Source organism: Parus major, chromosome 1A (genome assembly GCF_001522545.3).
Source record: "Parus major isolate Abel chromosome 1A, Parus_major1.1, whole genome shotgun sequence".
Classification (NCBI taxonomy): Eukaryota; Metazoa; Chordata; class Aves; order Passeriformes; family Paridae; genus Parus; species Parus major.
The window spans coordinates 69,604,778-69,623,161 of record NC_031773.1 but is presented as its reverse complement, the minus strand read 5'-3'; the positions used below and the strand labels follow the sequence as shown (position 1 = coordinate 69,623,161).

The 18,384-nt window shown below is 53.6% G+C and overlaps 1 protein-coding gene and 1 long non-coding RNA gene across 2 annotated transcripts in view; one reads left to right on the top strand and one right to left on the bottom strand.

The window, feature by feature from the left end:
* Positions 1–17,440, bottom strand: part of LOC107205152 (sodium- and chloride-dependent GABA transporter 2-like) — a 29,882-nt gene extending 12,442 nt beyond the window's left edge. The window contains exons 1-7 of the mRNA XM_015629392.2: positions 17,353–17,440; positions 15,799–16,020; positions 12,083–12,217; positions 11,021–11,161; positions 10,392–10,473; positions 8,190–8,322; positions 4,167–4,301 (exon numbers count right to left, since the gene is read on the bottom strand). Coding sequence (XP_015484878.1) covers positions 4,167–4,301; positions 8,190–8,322; positions 10,392–10,473; positions 11,021–11,161; positions 12,083–12,217; positions 15,799–16,015 — 843 coding nt within the window. The 5' untranslated portion in view covers positions 16,016–16,020; positions 17,353–17,440. The remainder of the gene's footprint in view (positions 1–4,166; positions 4,302–8,189; positions 8,323–10,391; positions 10,474–11,020; positions 11,162–12,082; positions 12,218–15,798; positions 16,021–17,352) is intronic.
* A 43-nt stretch (positions 17,441–17,483) lies between these two features.
* LOC107205153 overlaps positions 17,484–18,384 on the top strand; it is a 1,993-nt gene continuing 1,092 nt past the window's right edge. Inside the window, exon 1 of the long non-coding RNA XR_004497625.1 lies at positions 17,484–17,645. This is a non-coding gene — a long non-coding RNA (uncharacterized LOC107205153). The remainder of the gene's footprint in view (positions 17,646–18,384) is intronic.

Genomic DNA, 18,384 nt, shown 5'->3' with positions numbered 1-18,384 from the left:
GAGCCAGCCTCGGGCCCCCACAGTGCCAACGCTGCCCTGGCGTTATCCCCACACCTCGGGACGGACACCTGGGCACCTGGAGGGACCTGCAGGGACATTTTGCAGCCGGGAGGGCCCTCCCTCCCCAGCTGGGGTTACTTTAAAGCCAACAAGGGAACAAGTCTGTTTCTGGTTTGTGCCAAGGGGCACAGCTGCCTGCCCCGGGGAGCTGCAGAGGGGCGAGCAGCGCTCCGAGAGCCGCTCCCTGTGCTCTGGGCAGCCTTTGGGCCTTTCTGTGCTCCCCGCCCTGCTGCTTGCGGGCACAGACAGACAGACAGACTGACAGACAGCTTTATTCCCTCCTGCCGTTCCAACGCTGAGCTCAGGCCCAGCAGGGCCGCACGGCCGGGCCCCGTGGCAGCAGGGCTGGGAACAGGCATGGAACAAGGAGCCGGGGGGAGCCGGCTAAGGTAAATACAGCTGTGCTTCGCCCCCCAGGGATGCGGAGCTGCAGCCGGGCGGAGCAGAGCACTGCAGCCCCGAGCCCCTCCGGCCTGCTGGGAGCAGCAGCCTGGGGCTGCCCGCTGCCTGCCCTCGCTGCCGGGTGCCGGGCCCGCAGCCCCCGCGCCAGGCCCGGCCAGGCCCCGCAGCACCGCCCGCCCAGGGGAGAGCTGCGCGAACCCGGCACGCTGGCTCCAGGAAAAGGCCTGCTGGCAAAGCAATAAACGCGGGGAACAAATAATATTTAGGAGGCCTGCGGTCGCCCTCCCATCTGACAGGGAAGCAGCGGCAGGAGGAGGCTGAATTTGGGGCTCTGAGCCCGTCCCAGCGTGGCTGCGGGGGCCCAAGGTTAACCCACAGCTCTCATCCTCCCTGCCGTGGCCAGCGGGGCTGATCCAGCTCTGCGTGGGCTGTAAGAGCTGCCCTGCTCCAAACCATCACCTCAGCGTCCTCCCTCTGCAGCCAGGGCAGAGGGGACAGACACCCCCAAAAATCCGGGGAGCATCTTCCCTTGCCTTCCCCTTCTGTCCTGTCTGCTGGGGAGCAGGAGCCGTGAGGGAAATCTGCAGGGGCAAACACTCCAAAAACCAATCCTCAGGGAAACAGGTGCAAGGCAACAAGAGGGATGTAAGGGAGGATATTGAGAAAGAAATGCACAACTCTGCTGAGCATTGACATCTCTGGTGCCTCCCTGCCCTAGGACTGGGATACAGCCCCCAAATTCAGGTGCCTTCAGCACATCTGGGATGGCTGGAAAGCAGCTTATCACAGAAGCTTCTTTCTGTATATAAAGACTGGATAAAATACAAGCAAATACAGCACGGTGGGTGTTTTCTGGAAATTTCCAGAGGAAGATGAGAGTGGGAGGCTTTGAGAAACATTTGCTGCTTTTCCAGAGAGACAGAAATTCAGCAGGCTCTGAGCACCACTCCTTCTCCATTCTCACTCATTAAACCTGAGGAAACTTAGCTAAGAGACTTGATACCAGAGTGAAAGGAGACTATTACATTTCTTTTGTTTAAAGCAAACCCAAACACACAAGACAGCCCTTTCTGCATCAAGCCCATCTGTCCTCTCTTTATATCTGTCTATCTAAACAGTGACTGGCAGTGATATGAAAGCTTCAATCAACAGAAAGCCTGACAGCACCTGAAAAAAGTTCTTTTAATGACAAGTTTTACACACTTGAATCTTAGTTGTACTCTGAATTCCTCTCATTTCATCTTCTCACTGGTGGATCCCACTATGCATCCCTCTCCTTAACCACATTCATAAATTTCCAGAATTTCCTGCTGAATAAAACAATTGATAAAACTGAGGAATGCAAAGGGTGGAGCAATCAAAAGTAGGAATGGAGGATGACCCCAAGACCCTCTGTTGGTCCACACTGTGAAATACACAGGATGCATCTGGAGCACAGCAGTGCAGCCAAGGACTGGGGAAATATTTGGGGCCTAGTTATGGATGACAGGCTAATGTCATAATATTAAATAATCTACACATGAAGAAAATGAGCTATGAGCTCATTTTTTGGACTTTTTTTGTGAGGGAGGGGGGGACATGCAGTTCAAAATAGATGATCTCTTTGGTGGTTTTGCTGTTATCTGCTCATATTCGAGCATAACTGGTCTTCATTATTCTACACCTTGGTTTGGCAGTTCTCTGTATGGTCTGATCTACCCATCAAATGCAATTCATTTACCATTTTAATTATAGGCACTTCACAGATTGAGGAAATTAGGATGCAGGAAGATTTAGGGCACTGTAGGCTTCACAGCCTGAAGAGACCATCATTAATCAGCTCGAGTGAGCTCTCACAGACAGGATTTCCCAGTTCTGTCCAAGGTCACTTGGCAGGTGAAAAGCAATGATTTCCACACACCAGCCTGATACTCTGACATTTAATCACATCTCAACTGTTGCTGCTCCCCTGGTAGAATCTGATAAATAATTCATCCCCTCTTTTCACCTAGTTTTTCATATACTTTAGAGGAGCTTTGATTTTGCCCCCTTGTATATTGTTTGCCCTTTGTTTAAACCTCCCTTTGAGATGTTTAATCATAAGACTCAGATTGGAGAGGTTATTTTTAATTTTTTATTATTTTTTTTTAATTTCCTGAATCCCTACCCAAGCACTAAAGGCTCTTCCATTTTTTCCAGGCAGTGCAGAACTGCTGGTAAACAATTACAGCTCACTGTCCTTTGAGAACAAATCAATTATAATCAACTTGGTCCCCGTGGGCTGGCAGGACTCACAGCACAGTCCCTGCACAGAGGCAGGGGGGCACAGCCACACACGTGTGGGGCTTGGGCACTAACCCTTCCCTCTCTGCTGGGAAGGCACAAGAGGAGACTCAAGCCCTGCTCCACGGTTCAGTAGGATGGTTAAAACATGCTAGAGGAACCACTGCTGCCAAATCCCACTTTTCTCCCTCAGAAGCGAAGCATTCCTCGGGGAATGTGGAGTGGGGAGGGAGAAGCAAGTTTTCCTCCCTTGGTTCAGCAGAGTTTTCCTCCCCTGGTTCAGAGCCATCCTCTTACTTTGAGTGGTTACTGTGCCTTGCAGCAGCATTTTCTAGGCTGGAAGGAAGTTCTGCTTCTAAAGCACAGGCTGCAATTGAAGACTTTTGCCAGGACAGACCTAATGAGGACACAGCTAGAACCAGGCATGCCGCACCTGAGGTGGCTTCGGGCAGTCCCCTGGGCAACACAGCCACGGGGACAGCAGGACTTTCCATAAGACAAGGAGCACTCTTCAAAAATGTTATTTCATTTCAGAAGCCTCTAGCACCTCATCAGTGCAAATGAAGACACAATCACAGCAAACACAGACCTGTCCTCATGCCCTTCCACACTTTACTGCACCTCCATGCCGAGGCAGCCGCTGTCCTACCCACCATAGATCCACCAGCGCTCATGGTCCCATTCCCAAAATTAATAACCAAGGCAGCACTGCTGCGGGACCAGAAAGAGTTAAAGGGGTTACCAAGGGTTTTGCTGGCCTATTTTCCAGGCAGGCACCCTTTAATCTCCTTTGGAAACACCTTCACACAAAGGCTGGTACAGCAGCTCAGCTGGAGCCAGGATTTAACGTGGAAGAACTTGTCCCAAAGAGATTAAAAGCAGCAGTCGGGCGCTGACCCTCCTGTCAAACAGGCAGGAATTTCTCCCCAGGGGTGGAAGGTGAGGAAGGCAGCCAGGTCCCAGGGCCTGCTGCTGCAGCATGCCATGCTCCCACCATCCATGCACCTGGCACACTTCCCAAGGAAGATGGAGCAAATATGCAGGAGCAGCGCTCATCCCCACAAGCTGCTGGTGCTACACGGTGCTAAGGGGCACCCCGGGCACCATCCGGCTCCACAGCAGAGGAGCCTCCCCAGGAAACGTGATGGAGAGCTTGCACCACTCATGATGAGGGATTAAATCCCACTGCCCATACCCCTGAGCAATTCAGACTCAATTCACACAGGAAAATATGGGAACAGCACAGGAGGGCAAGAGAGCAGGGGCTGTCAGGAAACACACCAATACCACAGCTCTGCCTTAGGGCCACAGAGGAGGGAAAAGAGGGGTCAGAAAGTAGAAATTGAAGAAAGAGAGTAGGAAAACAAAAAGGAGAGAGTGAGGGCTGCCAGAGGAATCCATGCAAGCACAGCTTAGCCGTTCATCCCCCTCTGCCACCTTACCTGAGGGTCCCCAAGGCGACTGATGTCTGGATAAAGGTAAAAGAGGATTCCCTGGGATGCCCCGGGTAAGGAGACTCCCCTGATCAGCAGAACAATCAGCATGACGTATGGGAACGTGGCAGTGAAATACACCACCTGGGAAGGGCAGGAAAGGACAAGTGTGAGAGAGCAGCACGGAGCAGAGCACACAGTGCCAGCACAGCACTGACCCCCAGGCTGGGAGAGGGGGCAGGGGACAGGCCAGGCTGCTTTGCTGAGCACCCTGCTGTCTCCTGCAGTAGAAAGAAGCATGTTTTAAAATGCACTCAGCAAACTTATGGAGTGCCATTGCATGTCTGGAGCCAGAGAAAACCTTTCTAGCCCTAGGAGCAATCCAGACCCTGAGCCAGGCTGTCAGCAGGCTAGAGTCAGAGTGGGTCTGCTGAAGCCAGTGCTGTAATACCTAAATGCATCAGAGAAGGAGCTGCCCCCAGTGTCCATCTTCACATCCCTACTCCAAACAAGGTCTGAGTGACACACAGACAGCCTCTTCTCCATAGTGCAGAAAGGGTAAAGGGGTGTGCAGGTAAGGCCCTGAAGCATGACTGCCACTGAAGGCCCACCAGGGACAAAGCTGGGGGTTCCCAGCTCAGAGCTGGAGCTGGCAAAGGGGCTGTGCCCAGCCCTTCCCACTGCAGCCTCTGAGTGACCCCGCTTCAGTCACCCATCCTGGGCACCTCTCAGAACTGCCACCAAGGATGCAGACCCAACAGGACCTGGAACATGTGTCCTCTTGCTTTTTGTGCCACTAGCCCCATGGGCATTGCAGACACACTCAGGGAGGGTTAAAATCCCTTTCCTCCAGCAAAGGAGCTGCATCCCTTGGGGGAAAGCTGGAAACCAGTATCAGCTAATCCTTTCAGGGGCTTCACCTCTGGTAGATGTGACACTCAGCTTGGGGACTACCCCGGTGCTTTCAGGCTAACTGCTGCAGCATGCCACAATGACACCACATTGCAGCCTGTTTCCCACACAGACTGATATCGAGAGCTCATGCAACCTCCTCAACAATTCAAGTAATGTGATTAATCCTTTTGCATTGCTTCCACACCTTAAGGAATTATTGACCACCTCGAGAAGAGGTTGTTCATTATCATGCTAGGCCAAAAAAAGAAATGTTGCTTCTTCAGGTTTTTCCTGTGTGGACGTGCTGGGCGAGGACTTGCATCAGCATGCTTCACCTGAACACTAGCCTACAGCTCTTTTCTCAGCTCTGGCAGCTGTGCACTGCAGAGCTCATCTCTGCAGCAAGTGCAGCATGTAATGATGTGAAGTGATGCATTTCTCACACCTGCCCATCCATCCAGAACATGCAACCACCTAAAGCTCCCCATCTCTTAGCAGGAACCAGCGGCTGTGGTGGAACCACCTTTGATGGTTTCTGCATTAGGGGACATCCTACTGAGAACAAGCATATCATTTCCCTGGACAGCATGACCACTTCTGCTCTGCCCCTGGGTAATCTTTGTGATCTGAGTAGTGATTCAAAGAGAGATTTTGTTTTCTGGATCCACCCTGATGGGCTCCATCCGAGTAGAGCAATGTCCAAAGCACCTGTGTCTGCAAGTTGTCTCCCACGTCAGGACACACACTCTCCAGTGGTTCAGTTTTGTATTGCAGGACAGGATTTGAAAGAGATCCCATCCTTGAAAAAACCCAATACTACACCATCATCTCTATCTGCAGCTCCAGGTTTTCTGTGCATTTCATGTGCCCTGCTCCATGTATCTCAGCAGTCTGGGATGACACTGATGCAGAGATCAGAGAAAAATACCTCCATACTGAGGCTCTGGGTTGCCTGAGCTGTCTGGAGCAGTTCATCCCTATCCCTCTGAATCTGCATCCTGAACACTGTAGAAACCAAGGATCCCTCAGCACAAGTAAATGCCATCATTCTGCATAGTCTCAAATTTTCAAGGAGCCTCTGATTTAGAGCAGTACAGTGACAGTAAATCAAATCTGCAGGTCCTGCAAGCTCAGCCATCATCACTGTATGTGCCACACAACCAGTCTTCCTTCAGGAAATAATGGGATGCAAGCCTAAGATTTCTCAGCCCATGAAAGCAAGATTAAAATCAGAAAGCATAAAAACAACTCCTTGTCTTTGAACCTTAGTGCACATTCTTCCAGGATGCCAGGTTGCACATTCTTAGCTTAATCTCTATATAACATCTGTTTTAGGAGCTCGGGGTACACACTGGTAGTTGTCTGGCATATGATTTGGATTCACATTTTGGTGACATCCTTGTGCTTTACAGCCTGTGTGAATTGGTGTGTTAAGCTTTTCACTCACGGTCACACTCACCTCCACCGAGACCAGAGGCCTGAATTTGGAGAATATTTTGCTGAATTAAGATTGCCAAACTTCTATCTAACAACAGGAACATCTGGATCCAATGAGATATGACTCAGTGCTTGGCTCAGACCCAATCTTCTTTATTTTGGGGGCATTGTTAGCACTAGCTGCATCACTAGGACCCTTGCCGGGATCAGTGTGATCGTTCTGTCACATGCTGGTCAACAACATCCAGGGTTTTATTTGAATCTCATCCACATGCCTCGGCAAAGTGGTTCCATCTGTGACAACCTCCTGCCTGTGGGAGCCCTCCTGGGGTCAGGCAGTCCCTGTGCTGGAGGATGAGAACCACTGCTGATCTGAGAGCAGTGATTTCAGCTCAGGGTGTTTGACCCTCCACAGGCAAATCCTCAGAATTCAGGAATATTTCCTTCCCAGTGGGGTTATATTCCCACAGCCATCATTTTAGTCGGATTATGAAATACATGGAGGGTTGATAAACCCTATGGACACTGTTCCTTCACTGAAAGAAGGTTTCTGTTTTCACGATCTCACCATCACTAGTCTTTTTTGCTAAAAATCACTTGCATCTGACCAAGAACTTGTATCTAAAATAGATGGCATTTGTTCTCAGGACTTCCCACACTACATGTGCTGTATCTTAGGATCATATTTGCTGTTATTAGACTGCCTCTGTGTTCTTTTACCAGGCCACCACAGCAAGCAGTTGCTCTTTTCTTCTAATTTTACTCCATGGAAACCAGAAAATATCATTCCTGCAAGCTGCTTGATTTCCCTGTCAGGTTTCATAATCCTAGACCATTCTGGAAGCAAGAGAAACTGCTAACATCCATGCCATCAGCTTGATGGGAATGGGTGCAGCTAAAACTTACAGCCCATCACACAGGATGGCTTGCTCAAGACATGCAGAGAAGACACCGTTTGGGAACCCACTAAACCTTTTCATTTCCATCTGTTCTTGCTGGCTCCAGACAAAGCTGGCTGGGAATGGGGTCAGGAGGCGGTAGCAGAAACTAAGTAATGGGGTCAGTGCACATGAGAGTGGCACACTCTGTAACAGACAGTGTGGAATGGAGCTGGATAGTCACACCCATCTCCCCAAAAACATTCCAAGAAATAACTCCATGGTGTCTAGTGTGGGGAAAGGAAAAGGAGACCTTTACTGCTGGAGAACATGAGCAGCTGCAGGAAGAGGAGCAACAAAAAAAAGCACAAAAAGACAGCTGCTATGGTGCTGAGGCACTGAGGGCTTTGGGGCCATCACAGTCACCTTTGTTTATACCTAAAGAATTTTCAGATTTTCCTGCTGCACTTGCCAGCAGAGGCAAGAACATGCTGCTTGCTCAGGCTGTGCTGGGAAGGAAGGGAACATGCAACCAGCCCATACAGAGGAAGGCTGCTCCATCCTGAGCCTGTGGATGGAGAGGGACTAGATGGGGATATGCACCTTGGAAGTCAATGCTCTGAGATGCCTCAGTGCTCCCATCCTCTCCTACCCAGAACCACAGAGCCTGGCTCCCAGTGCTGCTGCACACTGAGCCCGACAGGCTCCCGCCAGCTCCTGCAGCCAGCGCTTCCCAGGGCACCTCAGGGACCTCTCTGAACCTGTAAAAGGTGAGTGGAACCAGTGACCAAGGGAAGAGGCTTGGCCTGAACCAAGGACTCACCTTGCCCGTGGACTTGACCCCTTTCCAAATGCAGAAGTAACAGATGATCCAGGCCAGCAGGAGACACAGAGCCAGCTCCCAGCGGAGACCACCCAGGTGCTGGATGCCATCAGAAATCTTCAGCACCCTCCTCCTGTGTTGGGGACAAGCAAAGGAGCATGAAAGGGTCACTGGTGCTGGCCACTACTGTCCCCAGCACCGGGCTGGTTCTCACCCCCTCCGTGCCTGGTGGCTCTGGGGAGGAAAGCTGTCTTGCTAACAAGGTTCAAGTCCGAGCTGAAAGCCTTGGAGAAATTAAGCAGTGCTCTTTTCTGAAAAATACTGCCAGCCTGGCAGGTCACACATAGTGTGACACACAAAGTCCACCTACATTTCTGACACGCTCCAGTCCCCAAAGTGAGGGATACACTGCAGTTACCATGCAGAATCCATCAGGACCACACAAGAAGCAATGCTGTCCAGTCCCTTCTCCATAGCACACTTCTCAGTAATTGGCCTCAGGACACAGAGCAGCACAGCATCCTGTCCTGTGACTAAGAGCCAGCCACAACCACCATAATCCCCACTGCACAGTCAGAAGAGGCCACCTAGAGCATTCTCCTGCAGCCAGTGTGGAGATAAAACTGGGCTATGTGGACCTTGGTACAAACGAGGTCAGATCATATCAGCCTTTCCATGTCACGTGTATGGCAAACCTTCCTCATCACTTACAGAAGTAAGGACTCATCCTCCTCCATCTCCTACACCACACAGTTGAACCTGAGTGTGGAACCCCAGGGTGCAGTCCCAGAAACCCAAACCTGAGACAGAGAAGGACTCACACAGCACTGGAGCCCAGCAACAGTGTCTGCCCTGCTGCAAGAGTCTGCAATTATCCCAGAATAAAGGTGCTGCTGGAGACCCTTGTGTAAGGCACACTGCTGCTCTCCTTGCCCCAGAGCCCAGAGCAGATTGAGGGGGTGAGAGAAGGCTTGGAACACCACACTGCTCTCTCGGATACGTTTCGTCATGTTGCTCTTTGCCTGCTTCTAAGGATGTGGACTCTAACCAGTGCAAAGGGTGCCGCTGGACTGGAACTAACTGGGTGCTGTACTACAGCCAGAGGGGATCTGTGGAGTGTGCCATCAGCCCACTGGCAGCTCAGGGCTCCTCAGAGAAATGCTGGCCTCCTACCTCCCCACCCAGGGAGGGAAGGAACAGACACTGCATCAGATGCAATGGACAGTGGAACTTTCCAATTCTGTGCTGCTTATTCCCCAGTAACACAGGGGCGGTCACAGCAGCGAGAGAAACAACAGCTTTTCCAGTCTTCAGCCACAGGAAAAGCAGTCTAAGGCAGGCCACCATCTAATCACTTGTGAGCATCAGGTAGAGAGGGAGCACATGCTCAGGGAGCACACAGGAGACAAAATGTAAAAGCTTTGAAGTTCAAAAGCAGTGTCCCCGTGCTGAGCTGAGGAAGCCCTGGGGGTGCTGTGTGTGCTCCATCCACCCCTGAGGGGGAAATGCTTGGTGGCAGCACATGGTTCACCTGCACAGGCGTTCAGCCAGGGCTCAGTGCTTACCTGGGCCTGCTGAGGATCATCAGAGATCCAAAACCAATAGCCTGTGCCTTTGTGACAGGCACAAAGCTGCTCTGTACCTCAGGGTAACTAAGGGGTTAAACAATGAGCACGAGGGACCAAATTTCAGTGCCAAGTTATCTGAGCCTAGCACTTTGTTCCGATTTTGGGGAGTTTCTCTCCTCAGTAGAACTTGCACCGCAGTCACCCTACAGTGGAAACATCCCTTCCTTTCCTGCTTTTGAGATAAGAGCAGTGCACACACAAAAGTCACCACCCACCATGCCAGAGCCTCCTGGGGAGCATGCTGGTATCCCACAGCAACATGGATTCAAAAAGGTCAGTGAGAGCAAAAAGGCCAAAAGGTGCAGAGGGACAGGAGCAGGGCAGCAGGGAGGGACAGGAGCAGGGGGCTCTGAGGCATGGCAGCACAGCTCAGAGCAACAAACACCATGGACACAGTGAAGGTGACCTTGAGCAACAGAGCTGCCCTGAGAGCCTTCACTCTGACCTGCCCAGCTTCCCCCCTCGTGTCCTCTTCTGGCTGGGGGGGTTAATAGGACGTGCTGCTGCAGTCTGCCCTTGCCCAGGGAAACTGCATCTGAGAGGGAAGGGGTGCCCAGGGCTGTCCTTTACTCACTCCCAGAACTCGATGACCGGGGACGTGGCGTTCTCGCTGAGCACGCTGAGCGTTGAGTTCTTCTGCAGCTCCACGCAGTTCCCTGTGGGAAAGGCCCAGGGGGAGGAGAGCTGTGAGCAGTAGTGCCCAGAGGATCTGAAAAATCCCTCCCTGTCCATCCACAGTGTCGACACTCACTGACAGTGACTCTGGGACAGGTTTTGCATAGTCCCAAGGATGCACAAAAAAAGAAATAAAATAAATCCCTTCCATGGAAAGGCTGGCAGGAAATCTAGGACACTTTAGGATGATAGTATTTGATTTTTCCTTCCAGGATATGGAATATCCTTCCTTCAGGGTATGGTCCTGATCAGCACTGGGTGTGTGGCTAACACACAGAACAGGATGGTTAAAAGATGCCAAGGAGGAGCCCCAAGGAGCCCAGAGCAGGAGTCACCAGGGAGGTCACCAGTGCTTAGCACTGGTGCTCTCCAGCAGAGGCTGAGCTCAGCCAAGCCTCTCAAAACACCCCAAACCCCGTGTCCCACCCACACAGGAGCAAGACCCTCTCCTGAGGCTTGGCCCTGGGCAGCAGCACGTTTCCCTCAGCTGGGATCTGCTGGAGGACGGGGAGAGGGCTGCACACCCACCTGTGTTCCACTCGTGGTCACAGCTGCCCCAGGGGAGGTCAATGGTGAAGGAACTGAAGAGGTAAAACAAGGCCCAGGCCAGGACAATGATGTAGTAGAAGTTGAGCAGGATGACGATGACCTGGGAGGCGTAGCCGATTCCTGCAGAGAGCGAGCCCCGGGGGTGGCTGAGCCAGGGGATGGAGCAGGGAAATGCTGAGTGTGCTGCAGGGTCGGTGGGGTGGGGAGTGCCCTCCCCAAAGCCCAGTGGGCATCCAGCAGGGACCCAGGCACCTCTCCTCCTGCTGCCCTGCCACAGCCTTCCCTGCTGGAACCGTGCCTGGGGGTGGGCAGGGGAAGGGTGGAACACCACCCAAAAGGGCAGAAACATGCAATGGTGAGGCACCTGCTCGGTCACGTCTCTTCTAACAAAATCCAGTTTTTAGTAATTTTCACTTTCCCTTTTCACTTTTATTTGGGAAGCTCTTTTATTAACCCTGCACACCTTCTCTGGGAGGTGTTGGAGAAGCATGTAAAGGTTTTGGTGTGTGAGGAGGAGGCAACTGTGACTTTCAGAGAAACCATGGAAAGTGGTGGATAACTGTGATGAAACAGTGCTAGGAACAGGGGATCTGACTACTAACAATTCATTAAGAGAGCTGACACCTTCAGCAGTAAGGTTTTACACCACCTGCAAACTCACAGAGATGACAGAGCATTGACTTAAAAAACCAGCAGCATGCTTGAGGTTCTGTAACCACCAGAAGAATTTTCCCTGTTTTCAACCTTGGTTGGGCACAAAGCTCCTGGCCAACACTGTGGAGGAAGTGTTGGGATGCTGGGATGGAATGTAAGGAGGAAACTGGGATGCAATGTAACAGTGAGAGCTGTTTGGTGGAGGTGCTGATCCGTTTTTCCAGCGGGATTTTGGAAAGGGAGCAGCCGGTGGCCCTCTCAGGCAGGTGGGCAGGGGATGTGAGGAGGTGCAGAACAATCCAGGCTGTGGGGACACACGTCTGTGCTCACCCCCTGGGCCCCAGGGTCTCCCCACCTCTCCAGGCCCCCCCAGCTCCCTCCACTCACCTTCAAAGAGGGGACAGATCTTCCTCCAGGCCGTCACCCCTCCCTGGCTCGTGTACTGCCCCAGAGCCGTCTCCAGGAGGAACAGGGGGATCCCACAGGTGAAGAGGAAGATGAGGTAGGGGATGAAGAAGGCACCTGGCAGATTCAAGTGGCAGATAGAGAAATAAGTCCTGTGAGGGGACTGAGGTCAGGCTGTCTCCAGCCAGTCAGCAGGACAGCCTTGGAGGAATGGCAGCTGTGGAGATTGGAAGATCACAGATAGGATGCCAGGAAAAAAATTTCCTCACATTTCATCTTCTGGAATGATGTGATTACATGAATAATTCAATATGTACAAAGAACAGAGAGGAAAGTTGTGAATAGCTGTATGGAAATACAGAAGAACACTCTGCTGTAAAGACATTTCAGCTTTCAATCAGGTTGGTGGCTCCTTTCACACTGGTTATTGAGACTGAATAAGCTGACAAAGGCATGGATGCCAGTAGCAGGGCTCTGAGGAGCACATGGAGACACTTCTGCCCAGTGTGTGGGGCTGCTCAATCATTTGTTTGGCAGAAAGCAGCAGACATGCAAAGGGAGAGCAAGCAGTGCAGGAAGGTATGGACCTCACCCTTCCAGCCCCATCATGGAACACGCAGGGAGAGACCAAATGCTTCAGGCTTTTGATTACCCCAGGCTAACGTTAACTGCAGCAGTGGCCTTTACCCCCCAGAGCACAAGAGACAGCCCCACCAGTGTGTGCTCCATGCACACCACGTGCCACTCACACATCTGTGCCCCTGGAGCTGCTCAAGCCCTGCTGAAAGGCAGGAACACAGGGCAGCAGAGAGGAAGACTCAAGCAGAGAGCAGCTTCTTGGCTCTGGTGGATCAGAGGTGGCAACCCAGGCACTAATTGTGGTTTCCCTGCCCAGGCCTTTTCCCTGCCTGGATACTGACTGGCTTTGGGCTCAGCTCGGTGGGGGTGGATGGGAAATAACAATCCTGGTGCACGAGAGAGCTCAAAAGGCAGGAGATTTCATTAAGAAGCTTAGTTAGCATGCAGGGGCTGGGAAAGGGAAGGGGCACTTTGGGGACTGGCAGGGATTCCCACCCTGTGCTCATCTCAGCCAGGTACAGAGCCACAGCCCCCTCTTCTTGCAAAACAAAGGAAAAAAGGTGTGAGCAAAATAGACAGGGAAGGCACCTTGGCAGCCCCCTGTGGGCAAGCAGGAGCTGAAAGGGGTGCTGGCTTCGTGGCTTGACTCCATGATCTTAGAGGCCTTTTCTAATCTCAGGGATTCTGTGGCACCTGCAGGAACAACACACATCTGCCCACGTGCTGCCACGTTCCCTGCCAGGAACAAAACCACTGGGCAAGGCAAAAGGCAGGCAGGATGGTTGGCTCAACACCATCCCCTCCACTCCCAACCTGCACAAATCATATCGTCCTGAAAGCCAAGCCTGTTTGTAAGGAAGATTGTTGTCATACAGAATTTGTATTGAACTCAAGCCCAGGAGAGGTCTCTGAGGCAGCAAGCTGAGCTTTCCAGCCCAGGGTGGCAGGTGTGGGGAGCTGGGCAGGGGCTGCAGCGAGGGCAGCCCCACAAAGGCTTCCCTGGCATTTCCCAGTCAGCCTGCCCAGGGAGAGCCTGACCCTGCCACTGCGGGGAAAGCAAGAGCAAACAAGAGCAAAAAGAACCATTGCTTTGCTTTTCTTTGTTGTTTTTCTCTGCAGTGTAGGGCTTTGGTGTCGTGCACTGAGCATTAGATGTGTAAGGGGCTACTCTTCCTTTGTTGTGTGAAAATATCCCTAAAGAAAGGAAGAGTGACCGGCTCTTTGCATAACTCAGATTTTGCAGATACCATTTTCTGGAAGAGGCTCACATTTAGGCAAGAAAAGCAAGAGGTGAGAGCAGTTATCACCACTGCCTGCACACAGTTCAGCAGGGACAGGGAGAGTCATCCAGCAGGGCAGAACTGCCTCAGACTGATGGGACTGCTGGCACAAGGGTTAATGGTTGCAGGCTGGCTCTGATTGACCTGGGGCTGCAAATTAGATAAAGGCCCTGCACCTTTACAGAAGAATGGGAGAAGCAAGTGCCTGGACCAGCATTCCTAAAGGAGTATAAGGCAAAACCTCTGGCAACTTTTTAAATTCAACTTGAGGCGTTCCAAGGGTTTTGATCCAGTGCTGTCTGTGGGAGGCTGGGTTCATGAGGCAGGAGGGAGCCTTGTGTCCTGCACCACCTCTGCATCACACTGCTCTGCCCCAGGGGAAATCTTACAGAAACTGCTTTCCTCACAAGAGTTTTGTGCCCCATCCTTGCTCTAACCTCACGGAGAGAAGGCCAGAGATGAAAAATCTGCCTGGGACTTCAAATTCCATCTCACAGCCTCTACTGCTTCACAGGACTTTGCTTCAGGCCCATTTCTCCAGGGAGAAATTCCACAGAAATCCCTTTGTGTCTTGCCTCTGCTGCTCACACAGCAGCTGCCCTCTCCCCAGAGCACTCCCTGAGCTCTCTCCTGGCACCCAGGACAGGATTCCAGGGCCTGTCCCATCGGTGGAAAGCTGCAGCAGTGGGAGCAGACACAGCTCAGCAAGCAGCCAAGAGACACTTCCCACAGAAGAAGAACATGTGGAAAACTTCTCTTTTTCCAGCAGGGAAAGAGGCTGCCTGACCACCTGGTGAAAAGAAACAAGTGCTGAACAAAGCACGGCGTGGAAGTAGCTGAACAGTGTTTAATCCTCTTTTGTGCCACCGGGATGAAAGCAGTTTAGTGAGGCCCATGAGACTACCCCAGACTCAGGCCAGGGGATTTCAGCCCCAGCTCCTCAGTGCTCACTCCCTGCCAGCTCCCAGCCAAGCGCTGCTTCCCTCTCCCCTGCACTTCTGGAGGAAGCAACTAATCACCAGCCAGGGAGAGCAGCTCCCTCTCCAAAGTTGAAAAAACCTTTGTGTTTTCATTTTTTAAAGTTTTGTCCTTTAAAAGGCAGCCACAAACTGTGGAAGCCCCCAGCCACCCCCCAGCTGCAGAGCGAGCCCGTGTCTGCTGCCAAGGCAGAGCCTGGCCTGGGGCATGGCTGAGCACAGCCTGGGCAGCCCTGCAGTGCTTCCCTGGCTCTGCAGCAGCCACATCCCCCTGCACTCTCCCCAGGGATCCACAGGGATCTCCACAGGGATCAGGGACAGGGGTCCCCTCTCCCACACCTCACAGCTCCCTGCAGGCCAAGGGAGTGCCATGGGGAGCAGGAGTGGTGGTGCACTTCTACCCCTTCTCTCTGCCCTGTCCCTGCCTCCAGCAGCCAGGGGACAGCCCTGCAAGGACACACACAGGAGCAGGAGCTGTGCTCAGGAGCTCCCAGAGCTGCCCTGAGTTCCTGTCAGAGCCTGCAAAGACCCTGGGCCCTCAGAGCACTCCCTGCTCTCCCTCCAGCCCCTCCATCTGCTCTGCACAGGATGCCTGGAGCTCCTCAAGGATGCCTGCAGTGAGACACACAGCTCAGAGAGCTGAGCTCTCTCCCTGCTCTTCCAGCCTTCCCTCTGCATCCAGCCACCCGCTCCACCAGCAGGAGCAGAGCTCTGATCATCTCAGGGAAACAACCACAGCCATGAGAACCCCTGGGATATTGTCACTGTCATCCACGTCCTGTTTGGATCAAAGCAAGCCCTGAGCTGGGCACAGCTGAGGAGTGGAGGGGTGCTGGGACCTGCTGGCCCTGGCTGCACTCACCTCCACCGTTCTTGTAGCAGAGGTAGGGGAAGCGCCAGACATTTCCCAGGCCAATGATCTCCCCAGCCACGGACAGCACATACTCCAGCTTGTTGTTCCACTGCCCACGCTCCAGTGTCTGCTCCTCCTTCTCTTCTTCCTCCTTCTCCTTTTCCATGCCAGGGGGTGTGGGCACCATTTCACCATTGCTGACAGCGCCGGGGACTCTGTAATCCATCCCACCTTCAGGAAGAGATTCCTTCATTACATTCCGTGCAAAGAGGCAGAAATTTGGACCATGGGAGGCAAGAGAGGGGCCAGGACATGCACACACACACACACACACCTCAAACTGTTCTTCTTTCTCCTCATACCAATTCCTGCTAAGGGTGCACGTGCATTCTCGCTGCTGAGTCCAAAACCAGTCCTGAAAAGCCGCTATCAGCTTCGTTATTTTAAATTGCCTCATCTCAGAGCACTGCTGTCTCTGGAAGCCCATCCTCTGAGCCCAGTGTTCCACAGCAGACCCAGCAGCTCAGGCCAGAGCTGTGTCAGCCATGGGGAACAGACTTAGGGCTGGAGATGGATGACAGTGTGATCAAATACTTGACAAGATATTTTATGGGGGTTTCTCTTCTCTTCTGTTGCTGCCTACCAAGGCCTGCTTTTACAGACCATGCAGTGGATGCCACAAAGCACACACAAGTCCTAGACACGGGAAGAGAGCAAACTGAAATGATAGGAAAACAATCTTATCCTTCCCAAGGCAGCAACTGCTGCTGACAGTCTTCAGGACCTCATGAAAAGGTGATTTTCAGCACGGTGCCATCCTTCTAACAGCAGGATAAAGTGGACAGAAGTCATTGGCATCCGGGATCTAGCCCTGCTCGAGGTCTGCCCTTCCAACACCTGCCCGTTTCCTTCAGAGCTCCCACAGTGCTGCTCTCGATCCTTTGGCAGCATCTCCAAAGTGTCTGTGCCAGGAGAGGATGGGCAGGGAGCAGGTGGGCACCACTTCACTGTGCCACCCTCCCCAGGCGGGACACAGGGACCGGGAGGGCTGAGCCCTTCCAGGCAGGATGCCCCGCTGGCTGCCAAGCTCCGCAGCAAGAAAAGGGTGAGGATTGTGGTTCTGACCCGCTCCCGGTGCCAAGGCTGGGGCTGCTGGGGAGCTCGGGCACCTTTCCCCGGACGGTGCCAGCCCTCCAGGCGTCCCCAGCCTCCCGCTGCACTCATCCTGCCCCAGCTCCCTCGCCAGGACAGCAGGAAAGGCCCCGGCAGCAAGTGGCACTGTCCCGTATCCCGGGAGAGCTGGAAAGGGGCAAATCAACACTTCCAACCTCTCGCCTCCCCTTACACGGTCCCCCTGTAAAACAGCCGGGGACACGGACAGGACCGAGAAACGCTGGCAAGCGTCTGCCAGCGCCGAGAGGAAGGGCAGCGAGGAGCCCTTCCAGCCAGGCTGGAAAATGATTAAACAGGCAGCAGATGCTGTCCGAGCTGTGAGCAGCCCCGGCAGGGCGGGGGGCAGGGGGAGCAGGGCAGGGCAGAGCGGAGCGGAGCGGCCGGAGTTACCTTGCGGACGGCGCTGTCGGGAGAGGCGAGGGCAGGACCCAAAGGTGCTGGCTATTTAAAGTGTGGAAAGGAGAAATTCGGCCGTGGTGTAATCCTAGACTTCGCCCAACCCACATTCCTTCCCCCACCCCCCAGGGCCGGACAAAAACCTCCACATGACTGATTTCACGGCCGGGACCGAGGAGCTCGCTGCCCCCACGGGTTCCTGCGGGCCGGCAGCGCCCGGCTCCCGCTCGCCATGGCCAGGAGCGCCCAGCCCAGGACAGGGGACACCAGAGCTCCCGAGAGCCCAGGTGAGACACAAAACCCCAGTTCCCTGGGAACTGCCTCCCGTCGCTGCTCCTGAGCGGGTCCCGCACCAGCCCGGCCCGCAACTTCCAGGGCTGCAAAGCTGGGAATCAACTCAGCCAATTGTTCCTGTGGCCCAAAGCAGCCCCGCTCAGAAATGTGACAGGCTGGGAACTCGGCTCACACCCAGGACAGCAGTGCCCCAGCCCGGGACAGCAGTGCCCCATCCCAGGACAGCAGTGCCCCAGCAGTGCCCCATCCCGGGACAGCAGTGCCCCAGCAGTGCCCCATCCCGGGACAGCAGTGCCCCAGCAGTGCCCCAGCCCAGGACAGCAGTGCTCCATCCCAGGACAGCATTGCTCCATCCCAGGACAGCATTGCCCCATCCCAGGACAGCAGTGCCCCAGCAGTGCCCCAGCCCAGGACAGCAGTGCCCCATCCCAGGACAGCATTGCTCCATCCCAGGACAGCATTGCCCCATCCCAGGACAGCATTGCCCCATCCCAGGACAGCAGTGCCCCAGCAGTGCTCCAGCCCAGGACAGCAGTGCTCCATCCCAGGACAGCAGTGCTCCAGCCCAGGACAGCAGTGCCCCAGCAGTGCTCCATCCCGGGACAGCAGTGCTCCATCCCAGGACAGCAGTGCCCCAGCAGTGTCCCAGCCCAGGACAGCAGTGCCCCATCCCAGGACAGCAGTGTCCCAGCCCAGGACAGCAGTGCTCCATCCCAGAACAGCAGTGCTCCA